This window comes from Manis javanica, chromosome 8, assembly GCF_040802235.1.
Source record: "Manis javanica isolate MJ-LG chromosome 8, MJ_LKY, whole genome shotgun sequence".
NCBI lineage: Eukaryota > Metazoa > Chordata > Mammalia > Pholidota > Manidae > Manis > Manis javanica.
Window position 1 is genome coordinate 98,203,548 of NC_133163.1, and position 17,873 is coordinate 98,221,420.

The 17,873-nt window shown below is 37.4% G+C and overlaps 1 protein-coding gene across 5 annotated transcripts in view; it reads left to right on the forward strand.

Annotated features, from left to right (window-relative positions):
* Positions 1-12,089, forward strand: part of SLC12A1 (solute carrier family 12 member 1) — a 79,043-nt gene extending 66,954 nt beyond the window's left edge. For all 5 annotated transcript variants that reach the window (XM_017644256.3, XM_017644258.3, XM_017644257.3 and 2 more), the window contains 6 exons: positions 383-514; positions 754-865; positions 2,713-2,799; positions 8,285-8,420; positions 9,749-9,816; positions 10,809-12,089. In XM_017644256.3, coding sequence (XP_017499745.2) covers positions 383-514; positions 754-865; positions 2,713-2,799; positions 8,285-8,420; positions 9,749-9,816; positions 10,809-10,944 — 671 coding nt within the window. In that variant the 3' untranslated portion in view covers positions 10,945-12,089. The remainder of the gene's footprint in view (positions 1-382; positions 515-753; positions 866-2,712; positions 2,800-8,284; positions 8,421-9,748; positions 9,817-10,808) is intronic.
* Positions 12,090-17,873: the final 5,784 nt, after the last annotated feature.

Consider the following 17,873-nt stretch of genomic DNA (forward strand, 5'->3'; position numbering starts at 1 on the left):
AAGTTGAGTTATATCTGAACTTTGGAAAAATTGGGCTACTTTGGCTGTTGTATCAGATAATTTAGCACTGTTATATGTCTAAATAGTAATTCTGCTCTGAGACAAATTACTGAGGACCTGAAAATAATCCTCTGCTTTATAATGAAAACTGGTATCATAAAACCAATATCAAATGTTTTGAGCTAGTGACAGTAATCTAAAATACTGTGGGATTCAACCTTTATCTCCCCTTTTCAGATAATAGAGCACGCTATTTACCAAGGAGTCATAAAAAACACAAATTCATGACCCTTCCTCTATATTCCTGAATAGATTTATAGGGAAGTTATTTTGTTTCTTTCCGCAAAAGACAATAGATATACTACCTTCTCTTTCATTACAGAGAGCAGCATTAACACAATCCAGTCGATGCATGTTGGGGAGTTCAACCAGAAGCTGGTGGAAGCCAGCACCCAATTTAAAAAGAAGCAAGGGAAAGGCACGATTGATGTTTGGTGGTTGTTTGATGATGGAGGTAAAAAAAATTCCAGAATACACACTAGGGAACATAATTTCTTTGTTGATGAATTTAACAAACTGCACAGAAAGGTATATGAAAATGGAACAAATTAAAGACTAACATTTCTCTGTTCTCCAAAGACTTTAAATTATTTAAGAGCTGTGAATGTGGGAGTGAATAAAGATATAAGGCTATTCTTTTCCTTTCAGTTGAATATGCTCATCCTTTCTGTCATACTTTACTCTTTTTTGCAGGGTTAACACTCCTTATCCCCTATATCTTGACTCTCAGAAAAAAATGGAAAGACTGTAAGTTAAGAATTTATGTTGGAGGAAAGGTCAACCGCATTGAAGAAGAAAAAATTGCGTAAGTAACTCATCACTCATGAGTTAGAACATTCTGGATGTTTGTTGTTTTAATGCTTTGATTTTAAGAACTTTTAAGTGTCTTTGAAGCACAATAGATTTGACACAAAACCACTGTGAAGGCCTCATGTTTACTTGGTTTTCTGGTCAATGAATTATCTACGTAATTGTTCTAATCACCGTCTTCAAATCTTTTTATTCCCTGCTACAAATGCTTTCAAAAGGAACTTGGCACAGAAGCCTCATCTCACATCTTAAAAGAGAGCGTTATTACCTTGCACAATGTTTATTTTATTCTGACTAGTAAATGTACCCAAGAAAGGAAAAGCCTGGAGGGATTTGTGTCCAGTAGTTTCTTCTGGGAGACTCAGACCCCTGGATTCAAAGTCTCTCCCACAGCACGCTTTAAAGAGAACAGAGATCGCACCAGGTCCTTGTCCCGGTTCTGCCACCAATGAGCTGCAGGACTTTGCAACAGTCACTACACCTACCTGGGTCCCCAGATTGTCATTTGTAGTTTCAAAGGGTTTACATGGAGGACCATTGAGAACTCTTACAAATGAATAAATAAGTCCCACAGTGTAAGTCTGTATTTTTCTTATTAATTTATTCATTAATTTAGTTGTGAGAACAACAGGCATGCTGAGAATGTGGTGCTTCCAAAGGTCTCTGGTGGAAATCTGGAGAATAACCTTTGGCAGCTCTTCTCATTTCTGTTGACCATCATTTCTCCTTCTTCCTGCATTTTTTGAAGGGTTGCAATTCCACATCCCTCACGTCTCCTTGCTCTTCCCTTCTTTTGATTCATCTCCCTGTGGTAGCTCTTGGTCCCTCCCATGCCCAACCCTAAACCCTTCCTGCCACTACTTCTATCACAAAATAATGACAGGTTTTTATTCAGTATTTTTTCATATTTTCTCCCCCCTTCTTGGGAGGAATATTATATATATTTAATTCCTCTTAAAGAGCCATATGAAAATGGAAACTGACATGATATATATAAGAATTGATATTTTCTTAAAGCCTCCAGTATCTTATTGAGACAAGTGATGAAATTTGAAAATGGTTAGTGGATTAAATGATAGCATGCCATCAATGTTAAATGTCCTGATTTTGAAAATCATACTATGTTTATATAAGAGACTATCTTTCTTCTTAGGAAATACTCACTGAAGTATTCAAGAAATAAAGAGGCCTCATATGCACAACTTATTTTAAATGGCAGATAGGTAGGCTGGCTGATGGGTAGATAAGTAGGAAAAAAAGTAAACAAATAAGAAAGAGAAAAAGGAAAGAAAGATGTAGATAGATATAAATATATATTAAAAAGAGAAAAAGAAAATGATGCATGAAGTGGGGCAAGATCTAAATAATTGGGATTTCTTCACACCATCCAGGCAACTTTCTGTAACTTTTAAATTATATCAAAAATTTTGAAATTATATCAAAAACCCTCCAATATATAATATTATATAGTAACTATTAGTGTGCCAGCAGTTTTTCAGTAACTCTATAAAAATTGTCAACAAGATGATAGTGTTAAACTTGTTCTCTTTTTTTCAAATGATAGGAAGTGTACGCAGCTGTACATTATCTTTCCTGAAACATGAATGCAGGGCTGGGTTTGCTCTTCCCAGGGTCTACAACTACACAGACTTCTCTTTGCCTTTAGGGAAAGAGCTTGGTCCACATTTAATCTACCATACTGAAAGCCAAACACTAACCAAAGCCTTTGTCTAAAAGCTAAGCCAACGTAAGACGTGATTGCTTTTGGTGTCTTAAACACAAAACAGTTTGATTGAAAATAGTTAAATATGCAATGACAAGTTGTGTCTCTTATATTTTCAGAATGGCTTCCCTTCTGAGCAAATTTAGGATAAAATTTGCAGACATCCATATCATTGGAGATACCAGTGTTAAGCCAAACAAAGAAAGGTATGAAACATTTAACAGAACCCATTGTTTACCTGTGGTGCTTTCTTATTATCTTTTGTGCTGATTAGTAAAGGGTAAAAATGTTATGTATGTGCTGCAGTGACTCCCTGATAAGATACAATAAAAAGGGACTTCAAATAATCATGACATAGAGCTATCAAATATGTTCTAATAAAAGGAAAAGGTTTTACGGTGAAGTTGAGCTTCAAAGGCAGTATTTTGGACACACAGTTTAGTTGGCATTTTAGAACTGCCCTTCATGTCTTGGTTTCTATGGTGGCAAAAGTATCAGGAAGCATAAATTTAGACTATTTTGAAATGAGCGGTCTTGGCAAAAGTTTTCATTATTTGATGTTACTGGTGAGCCATCCTGGATGGGATGAAGAGGTATAAAATTCCAATTGTAATATGAATTAGTCCTGGGTTGAAGTTACAGCTAGGGAATATAGTCAGTACTATTGTAATATCTTTGTTGACAGGTGGTAACTACACTTGTTGGGGTGAGCACTTAATAGTGTAGAAACTGTTGAACTGCTACACTGTATACCTGAAACCAATATAATATTGTATACTAACTATACTTGAATTAAAAAAAAAGTTTTCAGTTGTTTATATTCTAAAATCCTATTTACTGTTGCATCTGGATATAACTTAATACATTTGATTTGGTGTGCAGTGGGGCCTCAAGGTTGAGAGTACAGAAGGACACAGGGACCCAGGATGGTTTAGATCCTCCATGGCCTGTTGGACCTCTTTTCATTTCTGTTGACCATCATTTCTCCTTCTTCCTGCAGTTTTTGAAGGGTTGCAATTCCACATCCCTCAGGTCTTCTGGGTCTTCCCTTCTTTTGATTCACTATTATCCTTTATAAGCTTAATAACTAACTGAAAATCATCCAGATTTAAGATATATTCTTATCAGCTAAACAACAACCTCAAAATGCATGTTGTTTGAAGGCATTCCTGATTCCTCCAAGACTGTGGGTCAGTTAAGATGGTTTTACAGAACATCTTAACTGTGATCAGAAAGTGTAACTGATAGGGCTGACCTGAGCTATTACTATGTAATATTTACTTACATCATATATACACCAATACCTTGCATTCCTAGTTCTACAATAATAAATAGTTAAGAAAAATTAAGAACAGATTTATAATTCCCCTTGGTAACTGGAATTAACATTCTGATATGAACTGGGTTGTCATGCAATAATCTCTGGTAGCCTTCCACACTTCATGTGAAAAATTTTCATTCCTAAGTCATAGCCTCTTGGCATTTGCAGTGATATGATCAAATGGGCCCATCTTACGGTGCTAACTGGTGGAAATGCACTCTCTTCCATAACCAGTAGATACAATGATTCCCTAGCATGTGCCACTTAACAACAGGCCAGAGCCTGCCAGTATTCTGCAAGTACAGGGCCATTTATTATTATATAGAGGGTAGTCACAATGTCCCCTACTGACTTTGGGTTTTCTGTAAGTCCTGGCTAAATGCTGGGCATGAACTAGTCACCTACTTCTTGTAGCTGAATTCTTCTTGCTACTGTTTGTCTTACCAGCCTCTAAGGACTGTCTGTGCTTGCTGATTAGTTTGTTCCTGTATCCTTTGCCTCTTCATCCATTGATCTGGATTTCTCTAAGTCCTCGTTTCCTCCCTTTCTTTCACGTTAGTCTCTGCCCAGCTTCCATGCTCACCCATCCTTTCTGTCCTGTCACCAGGCACATCAGTGTTCCACTAGCCATGTCTTTTCAATCTTTGAGTGCCCATATCATGGCCTAGACACTCTTCATCTTAGTATCCCTGATCTTTGTGCCATGGTTTCCTCTTGTCAAGGAGCAAATTCTATGGACGGTAGTAGAAGAACCAAGCATTTTTGCTTTTGTCCTGGTATGTAAATTTGACTTTAGACACTATTTTAATTTGGTGTTTCTTACATATCCTCATCATTGTGGCATAAAGAGATGTGGTTCCCTTTCTCAGGAAGAAAATGGGCTCATTTACACAATTTTGGAGATTTTCTCTTTGATAGTTCAAGGTCTTGAAGAAAATACAGAAAAAATCCATTCTTACGGAAGTAAAAGAAACTTTGCAGCCAAGGTACCCTGGTGGGAGGATAAAAGACCCCCAACAAGAGGTGTGCTGACAGCGCCATCCTCCGCTCATCAGCCCTCTGCTCTAACTGCTGCCTCACTACTCCGTAAATCCATCACATTTCTGATATTGGCAACGGATGTTCCAGCTCAGGACAGTAACCCTATTTTAGAACAGAATGGTCATCAGTAAATCTCACAGTAGGCCACGTCTGACACCTTTGTGATAATTCTAATAAGGCAGCTCCTCTGTGTGGTTCGGGTAGAGAGCACTCCTCCTCTGGGCTGCTGCAGCCCCGGAGTCAGGGGCCCAAAGCTGAGAGCGACTGGCTCAGTTTCAGCACCGCCAGGCAGCTCTTAACTATCATTAACAACCATCTCCAGTCACTGTTCTTTCTTGTCACCGGGTCACACACAATGTCAACACTAGTTTGTCAATGATGTCCATTCTGGAGGCTAATGTTAAATGCCCTTAAATTACCTTTAATAAGTCTTTCAACTACCCCCAAAACATTCGTAAGTCTTGGTGGAGACATTTTATCATAGAAACATTATAAATATGGTGAGGCAGGGGTGAAAGGGAACACAAAAGCAAAGTTAATGAGAAAATAATTAAGCCAGGAGAAACTGCAAAGCTCTTGTGGTGAATTTCATTTTTTATTGTATAGACTGAATTAAAAGTCACAGGCCAAAAAGACACCAATCTTCATATAGAAATCAAAGAGAAAGTAGAAGCAATTAACTAGATAATTTAGTTTAAAGATGCTAGAATGTTCACAAAACAACTACTACATTAATTTGAGAGGAGAAATCTTATATGAACTTGGGGGAAAATTTTTTTATAATTAAATTTTTCAACTTAGTTATTAAGAAGAACAAGAATGGGGAATGCACGGCAGCTATAAGTCAATTTTTAAAGTCGAATTAATTCTCATTTATATTCAATAGCATGTAACACTTGGCCTATTCTAGAGTCAATTAAAAAAAACATATATAAGAAAAATTAGATGTCATGAGACTCAAAATAGAAATCTTTAGAATCCTGTGGATCACTTAGCTAGGAGAAAGGAGAAGGGCCAGCTTGGGAATGAGCCTCAGGATGAAGAAATCAAAGATGTGCATAGACAAGGGACAGTAAGAGTTCAGAGAAAATAAAAGGGAAAATACAGCCCCCTTATAACCTAAGGTGTCACCTGGCAGATTTCAGTAACAAGTAAAAGAAAATTTAGCTCATAGTGACTTATATAATGGAAATTATTGTCAAACATAACTAAAAAATCCAAGTATATTTAGGCCTCCAGGCAAGGTTTCCTCTAGAAAGCTAATTCTGTAACCAAAGACCAGTTCTCTTCCATTCTTTCTATCTACTTTTCATTATGAAATCATCAATCAAAGTTGATTTCACTCAGAAACAAGAGGATTGCTAATGGCAGCCAGGACTATATACATGCTCATTTATGTTCCGTGGGAGAGAACTTTTGTCTCTTTCCCAGTCACTGAACTCAGGTCGTGGGCTCCACTCAGGCTGCACCAGCCTAAGCCACAGAGCCACACTCACTGTGGTCCACAGAATGCTACATGACTACTAATCGGGCTTGCCTGGGTTATGTGCCCACCTGGCCAATCAGTCTGGCAGAAGGAATAGAACTGTGCTGATAGCTGATGCCAGAGATGGAGTCATTCCCACCCAAACTACAATGAGGAAGCATAGTACAGATGCCAGGGAGACAACCAGCAGCCTCACCCCACCTTGCATTTCTTAGGAACTTTTATTTGGACTGGGCTCTCTAATGAGTACCTGGGCCAAAATGTAAAGAAAACTTACCCTGATCAAAATAAGTACATGTGGAGCTTAAACAGAGAGCCTCTCAATTGCTCACCTCAGTCTGAGGCTGTGTGAAATGAATGCCTGGCTTTCACAGACACAGTACACTTTTCAGAGCCCTGTCACCCAAATCGTCACAGCGACTGTCACACCAATCCTCGTGCCAGTGCAGAGCAGCCATCAGTACCTCTCTGATAGGCAGGGTTGTCCAGGGTGAGGACAGGGAAAGAGCTGGAGCAGGCCCAGGCTCCTCTGCAAGGCCAGTGCCTTTCCATGGCACTGATGGCCTCCCGGGGCCTCTGCAGGCTCAGCACTGTTGAAAGAAATAGCAAGGAAAAACCTTGTGTAGTTGAAAGAATAATGGGGCCTGTCAGTCTTATTCCTTCCCTGCCATTGTCTACCATTCTAAATAAGTCAAAGTGTCAGAAATCTACTGCACTAAGTATCTCTTCAATCCCTTAACGAAAGCACTCTGGTAAGGACATCCCACTCCTCTGAAATCTCTGTACTTTGATGTGCAAATCCTAAATCAGACCCACTGATGAGATCATTGAACTCATCACTTCATATTTTATTTTCTTTGCTTACTGGCACATCAATTACAATTTTCCCTCAATCCAAAGTTACTAAATTATAAGTAAGCTACATTAAATAAAACCAAAGAAATTTGCTTATATGTGAGAGCAGTTTATAGTAGCACCCTGAAGACAATGACTCCTGTAAATTAGAAGCTTTGCTTTGTACTATTGTTTTTAAAATGGATCTTACGAGATTCTTATGAAGGGCAAGAATAGGATTTTCCAGCAATTTTTTTAAATGTTCCGCAGCTGTGAGATGCTTCTCCTACTTTTCTACTCAATGATTTCTTTTTAGCTACTCTAAAATGGCCTGAGATTTCTAGATATTAAATATTATTGATTTTTGTGCTTTCCCCTAACATGGCCCTGAACAATACCACTGGAAAATCTCAGGCAGCCGCAGACACCAGGAGGATAAAGGTGGCATTATTTGCAGCAAACATCCAAATTGTTTTATAACCCTTAAGTTTGTGGGAGCCCTGGCATTCTTCACCTGCTCACCACTTCTTGCTGTGAGTGGGTGATGCCTGGTGGGCTGAAGGTGAGGGCAGTCTGTCCAACTCCCAAAGAGCCTAGTTCATCTCCTACATTAATTTGTGATGTCTCCCATAGAGTCTGTACAGCAAGAAGATGAAAACTCATCTAGGGGCTGAAGTGTCTACATTACAACTGTGTGTTTGACTATGCTATGTAGAAAATGTATTTGCAGAATAATTACCATCCCTGTGTTTGGTGTGTTTTTATTAAGGACCTAATACCTAGCTGGCTAACAAGACCTCAGACATGTTAAGGCCTCTCCTTGGGGAGGGAGGCAGTACTATAACCATGGTTTTACTCACAGTAAGTCCCCTGAAAGGATAACCCTTAAAAGATTTGCATGACATTCAGCTCTGATTCTGAGGCCAGCAGAGACAGTCATACCTGGAGTATCTGTGAAATAATGAGTTAGTTTCCCACTGTGAGGCCTTCTTTATAACTCCAATTTCAGCTGGAAAGTCTTTGAAGAGATGATTGAACCATATCGTCTCCATGAAAGCCGCAAAGATTTAACAACTGCTGAGAAATTAAAGAGAGAAACCCCGTGGAAAATTACAGATGCAGAACTGGAAGCAGTCAAGGAAAAGGTAAGGACTTGTCTTCCTTAATTTTTCCTTTGCTGTCTAAGTGACTGAAAAAGAAAACATTGGTTGATTTAAAGACCAAGAAGTAATGTATTTTATCTGTTACAGAATTTCATTATTCAAGATCCAAGGTTTCTGCCATTTTCAAGGGCTTTTCAATCCTATTACTGGATGTGAGGATTTAGGAAATCATTTCCATTTTTACATAAAAGATCAATTCTTTGTTTAAAAGATTATTGATATGTATTGTGAAGTCTCCTTTCAAATTTAATTTTAGAAACTCATCAGCCTAAAATAACTTGTCAATATGTGTGCAACATCGATAAAGGCAATTGATTATCAATTTAACACAATAACCAAGAATTCTGACCTGATGAAGATAGCTATGAAAACTAACAAAAGGGTCTGAGAAGATACGTAATTGGAACAATTAGTATGAAAGTTGGGATTGGGCACATGATGCGGGATGATATAAAATGGTGAGCTTTTCAAGAGAACCCATAAGACGGCAGTTACTCCACCTGGCCTGAACTGAACAACGGTGTGACAGTGAGGGGAATGAAAAGTGCAGGAACCCAAGGAACAGGTAAAATAATTGACATTTGAGCTGGGTGAAACATTCAAGGAAAAGGAACACATGAATCTCTCAAGTACAAAATTTAAATAAACTACATTAGGAGCTGAGCTTGGAACAAATTAGAGCGAGAGATACAGCCCTTCAAATTTAGTGGAAAAAATATTGAGGTAAGAATCACAAACCCTGTGCATAATAACTGCTCAGTTCTAATGAAGGCTTCTCCTATCAATGAGCAAATTGCACATCTGAGTCTTGGTTTCTGAACTTGTGAAATACAATAATAAATATTACTGTGTTACTGCAGGATAAGTAATGTAGCTACTTTTCTGAGTGTGTGTTTTGGTGACTTTGTATTTGAAACCTGCTCCCTGTGCTGATAAAATACTCAAAAGAGATTAAAGGAAGATAGACTTGGATATAATGTTCTTGGGATATCAAATTAGTATCAAGATTAGGTTAATTTTATTCACCCACCAACCTGTTCCCAGAACTGGCCATTCTCAACTTCTTTTTACTGTCATCCATGTGTTTTGCTTGCTTGTTTTCTGCCCTGGAATATAAAAACCACTATAGCTCAAGGACAACCTGGTTTTATTCTTTACATTTCTAAGATTTCTCGTGAGTTTTAAAAAGCACTGTTACTTTCCAAACCTGAATGAAATAATTGTAGTTACTTTGAAAGTAAGTCAAGGCAAGACAATTCTCATTCATTTGAGTGAGAACTGCCCTCAACAAATCTGAATGTTGTCCACAGAGTTACCGCCAAGTCCGACTGAACGAACTCTTACAGGAGCACTCCAGAGCTGCTAACCTCATTGTCCTGTGAGTATCACTGCAGACATCCAAGAATGTTACAGAGAAATCTTTGGTAAATGGTTTAATCCACTTAAAAGGTGATGACACTTCAAAAAAAGTTTGGAACATTTTAGATTTTGGACAGTGAAGGAAAATAAGTGCTACACCAAGACCCTGACAACTGGCCCATGGGCTTTAGAGGACCCCATGAGGACTTCCCGTCAGGCCCTCGGGGCTGGGGTTCATGCCTGTCTGCAGCCCCAGCTCCCTCCTGGCCGTGCTGCAGGAACCAGCCCTGAACTCCCTGCTGAAGTAGCCCAAGTCGGCCACCAAGGCCCCTGGGGTGGAGTCCACATTATGCTCAGGAGGCCCCTTGCCATGTCGAAGAGGCCCAAGAGGAAGAAAAAGACAGTGTGGTTTTGGTTCCCCATTTCCACTCCTTGCCCTCCCCTCAACAGATGTTAGGGATTGTACCGGCTGAAAATATGAATGCTTAAAGACCGATGACAAAACATGAAAACCAACTCTTTCACATTTATACCTCATGAACTGACTCCTATGTATGAAGATAAGTATGTCTTCGAGCAACATCTGCACTGGAGGACTATCTATCTAAGATGCAGAGCAGTGCCCTGAATTTGGTGGGAGGGTTCAAATAGCTATTTTCTGAGATTTCTCCCAAATATAGGAGCTTTAAGCTATTGGGAAAAATCATTTCTGTCAAGAAGAGGGAGAGGTATTGGTTGATCAAATTTTCTAGTTAAAGAGGAGTGAAAATTTATAGTCATGTTTTGTCTCTGCAATGCCTAAGCCTATTTTTCTGGTTTATAGATATTTGTATTATCTGAAAAATATATCAGTTTATTATCTATATTAAAAATAATTTCAGTGTTTTCATTTTTGGTGGCAGGGGTATAAAAGTTTCAGGCTACCGATTATTAAATAGCTCAGATGACTTGAGAAATTACTGCTTCTAATAATTGTCACTTTTGTTCTTTATTTTTCTCCCATACTGTCAGAAGCCTTCCAGTGGCAAGAAAAGGATCTATATCTGATTGGCTGTACATGGCGTGGTTGGAAATCCTCACGAAGAACCTCCCTCCTGTCTTACTAGTTAGAGGAAACCACAAAAATGTCCTGACATTTTACTCTTAAAACATAAAAGATTAGAACACATCTTAATGTGTGAATAATTAAGAAACATGTTCCAGTACTGTCTGTTATAAATCTAGTCTATGGATATGCAAACCTCTGGAGACTATTGTAGAGGTTTCCACATAAACTGTATCATTATTTTTTATTAGTAGGAGCTTTTTTTCCCCATCAGCTTAAGGGGGTGTTAGAGCCAGTGCTACTCCTAGAAAAACATCTTCGTCATGGGGTGCTGTTGATAAACAAGAAAATTAAGCAAACCCATGCTGACTTATGCTCATCACAACCAACTTGGTTATAAGCTTCTTCAGCTAACAATCTTATGTTTGCTTCAAGGCCCCCAAATAGGCCTCAGTCCCACAGCAGGTTCTTATTAAATGCTTATCGACAGGCTGGTATCATAACCATGGGTGGTTACCAAAGGAAAAGACCAACTGGGCAGGATACGTGATTATGCTTGGCCTTCTGAGAGGCTTAGACCTACAAAGATCTGAAAATCAATAACTGGACACTTTAAGAAGTACTTGACTCTACAAAATGTTTAAAGCAGTTACTTAAATAAGGTTATTTAATGTAACATAGATTATATACCTAGAGTGATCTGAGCGATCATTGATAACATATGGCTTCAATTTGCTGCTTTCTGAAAAGTATATTAGCTGGATTAGAAGGTAATATATATTCCAATTAAATGAAACATGTTCTACTCTTAATATATAAACTTTAAGTATTTTTCTTACTAAATATTTTGAAATTTCCATCCCAGCATTTCTTTGCCAATTTTTTCTAATTAAGAGGTTAGCATAAGTGAAATTTTCATAGATGTCTAATTGAAAACCATACCACAGATTATCAAACCATTATAGATATATCCTGAATCATGTATGCAGTTACTTTGTGTAATGAGTGTATGGATTTAAAAGAATAATTAAAATGTGAAGTGAAGAAACTTGCAAAATTTAGAATATACAAGATTGATTTATTTTTTCATTTTTTGTTATTCCTACAATGCTTAATCACATTGAAAAACCAAAAATAATTTTTTTCTCGGATGGAGGACTTGATTTTTTTTTTCCTCATGTTTTGACTGTTCTAACTGATAAAGTATAAGGGAAACAATGAGCCTGAAATAAAAGCACTCAAATTCATCTGCTTTGGCCAACATCATATTTTTACTTTTCAGTTGCTAAGATCACAGTGTAATGATGTATCAGACGTGAGCCTGAAAACTCCTATCAGTTGCCGTGTCTGGAGGTTGTCTGAAACTGGAAATCCAAGATTAGGTCTTCCAAGCCTAGACTTAGCTAAAAAAAAAATAACCAGGGAGGAAAAGAGAAACAGCAATTTTTAAGCACAGGCGATCTGTATTCCTAACCAGGGGCCCTGTGATTTAACTCAGGCCTGGATTAAGTGCCCTCTCTTGAGCTCCATGTACCTGAAATCCAGATGACTAGACGAAGTCCTGGTGACCAGGGGAAGGAACACCCAGATTTACTGGGTCTGATATTTCTCTGAAACGCCTGAGAGAGTCTCTGAGAAAGGTGACAAGTAATATGACTACTGTTTACAGGGAAGTCTGGCTCTTGTTTCTTTGAGTGACTGTTGCAGGTTAGGTTCCTTGAAAAACAGGCTCTGAGAGTTTAGTGTGGAGCATGTTTACTAAGGAGTGCCCTTGGGATCAACAGCTGTGGCAGGGAGAGAGGAGTTAGATGGAGGAAAAGATGCAGACCCAGGGACAGCCTCAGACAACCCACAAAGAGCCCTGGGGTCAGAAAGTTCCACGGAGTAGTCCCAAGCAGGGCTGAGAGGGCCAGGCTCCTGCTCTGATCCATCCCTGGATGTGGGCTGCCCAGAAGGGGATGTGAACTTGGGCAAGGTGGCTCTCTGCCGCTGAGCATCCCTGAAGGGCCTGGGAGCTGACGTCTGTTACCAACAGTCTCCCAGCTGCGGGGTCAGTAAGTCCTTCATTAAACAGGGCCTGGGGTGGAACATCACCTTGCCAGCCACAGGGGCCATATAAAGTGGTTGTTAAAAAAGCAACAATAACAACAAAAAACAGACTGGCCTGAATTCAAATTTTGGTCTCGTCACTTATTAATGGTCTGACCTTAAACTGGTGACTTAGTTTTCTGAGGGCTACTGGCAAGAGACTGACTGAAGTGATGTCCCTTGGGGTCCAGGTTAACAAAGGAGGACATGGGCAGAGAGAAAAAGGGTGGAGGCAGTAAGGGACTGGCAATTGTGAGGTCCAGAGCAGCTGCTATGGAAATAGGTTGGGGTAACAGAAAATGGAAAGGATAGGGGCTGTGGTCAGATCCCAGGGGTTTTGTAGCCCTCGGTGTCCCACCCTCGCCCTCTGCTTCACCCAGCCCTACTAACCTAGCCACTTGTCATCTCCATGCTACGCTCAGTGTTCTGAGCAACTAGGAGAAAGTTGCACAATCATGTGTCCAATTTTCTCTGTCCCTTCACTTTAAGTTTCTCATCAGCATCCTCACCCTTTTCTTACAATGATTTTTCAAAATCTTCATCATTTTTCAGTTGACCACTCTGCCACCATCCCTACCACATATCTATGTACATGTTAATATAAACCTTTCCTATGTAAATAGGACCATGCTGGAGACATGAGCTTATAAATTCTTATATTCAATTATAGAAATCTTCCAATGGAAGCTTTCAAAAAAGATTGTAGATTTAGGGGGACCAATGAATTAGAATCTCTGGAGGAGGAACTATGATCTTCAAGGCCTTGGAATGGCTGCTCTAGGTTCTACTACCCATGACACAACTGCCAGCACAAATCTTTATTTCTAATCCAGATCTCCCCTGAGTCTCAGGTGCATATATTCAATCACTGATTTTCATGGTGTTTCTCTGTAAATCCTGCAGACACCCTAAATGAAGGATGACCAGACTACTGATTAAAAAATGATCAAAAATCCCAAACACACAATTCACATAGAAGGCATCTAATTCTCCTTCTCTGTGATCTCTCAGATTCCCCCTAAAATGACCAAAGAAACATAAAAATTGGAAAGAGCTGCATCACAGTAGGAAAATTGTAAAGGATGCCATCCATATGATAACATTTAAAAAATACAATCAAGCTATAGTTTACTTGGGACAAGATTGAAGGAAGCTATTAAAGGTCAGCTTGCACCAATGCATCTAAGTAAAAAATTATGTTGCAGGAAATCATTGCAGGAGACCTGGGAGAATTCCGTTAAGCCCACCGCCTGGTTTGCAGCTGGAGGTACCACAGAGAAGCACTGGGCGGGATCTCTTTTGCTGGGTACCAGGAGGATCCAGAAGGACATACCCGGAGAGGCCAAGTGGTGTTCATGGTAGACACTTGAAGGATTTCTGATGTTGAAAACAATCTCAGTCTCCCTTCTTTGTGCAGAAAAAGTGTTTTCAAAAAGAACGTAAAAGATGATGATCATATTTCATATCATTCTTGACATCATTATTTTAGGCACTACTAAGGAAGAAATATTTCTGCCATTTAAACTATGAAATAATATTCTATCACTCAGCACTTTTGTTATATTGAGATATCTTTTAAGGCTTATGTAGGTATAGAACTTTAAACCATAGACCATTCTTGTGCATATAGAAAAAGGAAAATAGAAGTAAAATACATTTGGTTCCACCTCAAAGTCCTACATTTCTAATCAACCTTTCCACTCAGACTTGATGTCTGTTTTTCTGCAAGACAGGACTTGGGTGCCACCCTCGGCACTAGTGATGCAGCTTTTCTTACAAGGGAAAACTAATAGATACTTTCGTTAACAGCATTAATGATTTGGATAATTACAGGTCCAAGTAAGATTTTTTTTTAAGTAGCTTATATATGTCTTCTGATGGAATTAAAAACATCGTGTAAATCCCAATACAAAACAGGGCATAAAAACAGGGAAAAAATGAGCCCAAAGAAAAAGTCAGAAAAAAAATTATCATTAAAAGAGAATCATACAATAGAATAGATCACACATACAAGAAATAAACAGAAAATATAAATGTGTTTATTAACTCTCAAATTTAATAAAAAAATACATAAAATCAAACTCTATCTGCTAGCACCATATTCTAAATTATATATCAAAAGCTAAAAGCAAAAGAATAAAATATAGAAATATTCAAATAAAAAGAATAGAGTTGGCAATATTATTCAAAGTTTAAGACTAAAAGAATTAGGGAAGACAGGGGAGTATCATTTTAGATTTATAAAATATATATAGTCACAATACAGCTGTAATAATAATGGAGCTTTATGTAAACAAATAACATAGTATTGACATAAATAATGCAAGAGCTGTTGGAAACAGAAGGAGAGTGTCACAGAAAATAAATTTTCTTAGGAAACAGTTTCCTATATTACCACCTTTGATATGTCAAGTATGGTAGAATTCAAACTACATTTAAAAAAATGGATTTAACAGGTACAACAGTGCTCACCTAGAGAGACTACATTGTCTTTTAGAAATCTACAGAATGTTTGTAAAATAAATTATACATTAGATAACTCAGTAAATTCCAAAATATAGAAGTAGTAAACACAACATTTTTATCAATACAATAAAACTAACATTAATTACAAATACATAAACAATAACATCAAAAACTTTACTCATTGGGAAAAGAAAATTCTTCTAAACAACTGAAGTCAAAAAGGAAATAAATATGCTATTTTAGAATAGCAAGAATGACATTGAGAGTTTCACATAACAAAATTTATTTCATGCTGATAAAGCAGGATTCAGAAGTAGATTTATACCTATAAATGAATTCATTAATAAATTTTAAAAAAATGAAAGTTAACATTCAACTCCTAAGTCAGAAATTGCACAAAGCAACTACAGGAAAACATGAAGAAACTAAGAAAGAAAAGCAAGGAAGTAAAACTAAAAGCTCAGCTTTTGCAGTCAGAGGAGCTGAGTCTTAGTTTCCCCACTTAATAGTGGAGGGATCATTACCTAGCTGCTTGAAGAATCCATTTTCTCATACGTAACATGAGGATTATTAAAAGAATCTACCCTTGAGGGTTATTGCAAAGAAATGAGGTTATGTATAGTCATAGCTGAGCACTTTATGGTAACTACTTAATGAAGTATTACACATTATTTTCAGAAAAGGTAAAGACAGTATAGCTGATAAACTCAAGAGCTGGTGCTATTGCTTTCAAAAAGGAACATCAAAGGATAAAATATAAATACACAAACCGAACAAATGAGCAAGTGACTATGGGTATGATTTTGAAGGAGAATGCTCTTTAGAACTCTAGCAAATTTTTAAATTTTAATGAAATATATCAGTTTCTGGCAAAATATAAATTACTAAAATTATCACAAGAAGAAATAGAATACCTGATAAAATCTAACATTACAGAATAAAACAGAAAGATTATCAAAGAATTAGGTCCAGAAAGGTATCAACCCAAAGGACTTTCTTTCTAGGTGATTTTTAAAAAAAACTTTCTGAGAAAAGATAATAAGATAATTACCCTTCTGTTTACCCCACAGCTGAAGAGAGCAAGATAAAACACTTTCTTTCCCTTCTTCAGTTATTCTGTGAAACTAGCATAAACTCAGTACCAAAACATGACAGACCACAGAAACTAGAAAATAGAAATCATTTTCTTGTATGAATAAATATTGAAAAATCCAGAATAAAATACTAGAAACCCAATTTTAATTAGTATATTCAAACAATAATCTACTATAATCAGAAATACAGATATTTTAAGAATACAGATATGTCTTATTGTTAGGAAATTAGTTAAACTAATCACACTTAGTGAGCACTAGTTGCCATTTATTTATTCATAATTATTTGAATATTTATTTGTAACTACATAGAATACCTCTAGAAGAATGCACAAGAAACCAGTAAGGGTTGACTCTGGAGAGGAAAATAAGATGAATGAAGGTGAGAGAGAGAGATTTAATTTTTACTATATATGAATAACAAATTACTCAAAAATAATATTTGAAAAACTAAATCCATGAGTAAAACTGCTTACCTGACAGGCTGTGTTTAGTTATTAACTCATGTTCAAGGGGACAGATATTATAAAGGTCATATGTAATAAATAATAAACAATAAAAAGTTTATAAAGCACTCAAAAATATAAGATATATCAGTTATATTCTGTTGCAGTTATTTATAAAATAAGTTAACTAAAATTTTAATATAAAAAAAGTTGACCCCATGTCATACTCACTGATAAGTTTAGTTTTTCTAGTTGTTTCTTTTATAAACATGAAATTTTTTTTTTTAACTTATGATTCTCTCCTGGGTGAAAAAGTGATAGAGAAACTTTGGGTTGGATTTACCACTACAGCCCTGCATATTTCATTTGCTGAAGTTCAGGAATGGACAAGTATAATCTTAATAGATTCTGAGGTTTTATTCCTGGGCTGAATAAACCTCAGAAGTGATATTATCCATAGCAGAATGGGGCAATTATAAAAGTGATTAAGTTTGTGCAAATCCAAGTACAGTATGCTCTTTTACCTTTTTAAACACAAACTCTAACTAGGATGCTGTATTAATCGTCTCTTGCTGCATAACAAACCACAGATGTCTCAGCATGAAACAATGTCCATTTATCATTCCACAGTTTCCATGGGTCAAGACTGCAGACAGAGCTCACAGGGGTTCTTTGCTCAGGGTTCACAACACTACAGTCAGGGCGTAGACCAGGACTGTGGTATCCTCTGAAACTCAGGGTCCTCTTATATATTCATGTGGTTTTTGGCTAAATTAGTTTCCTTGCCACTATAGAGCTGATGGTAGCTTGCTTCTTATAGGCTAGCAGGAGAGAAAACCTCTTACCTTTAGACTCTCTTTGAAAGGGCTTGCCTGATTAAATCAGGCCCACCTGAGTCAATCACCCTTTTGATTAACTTAAAGTCAACTGATTAGGG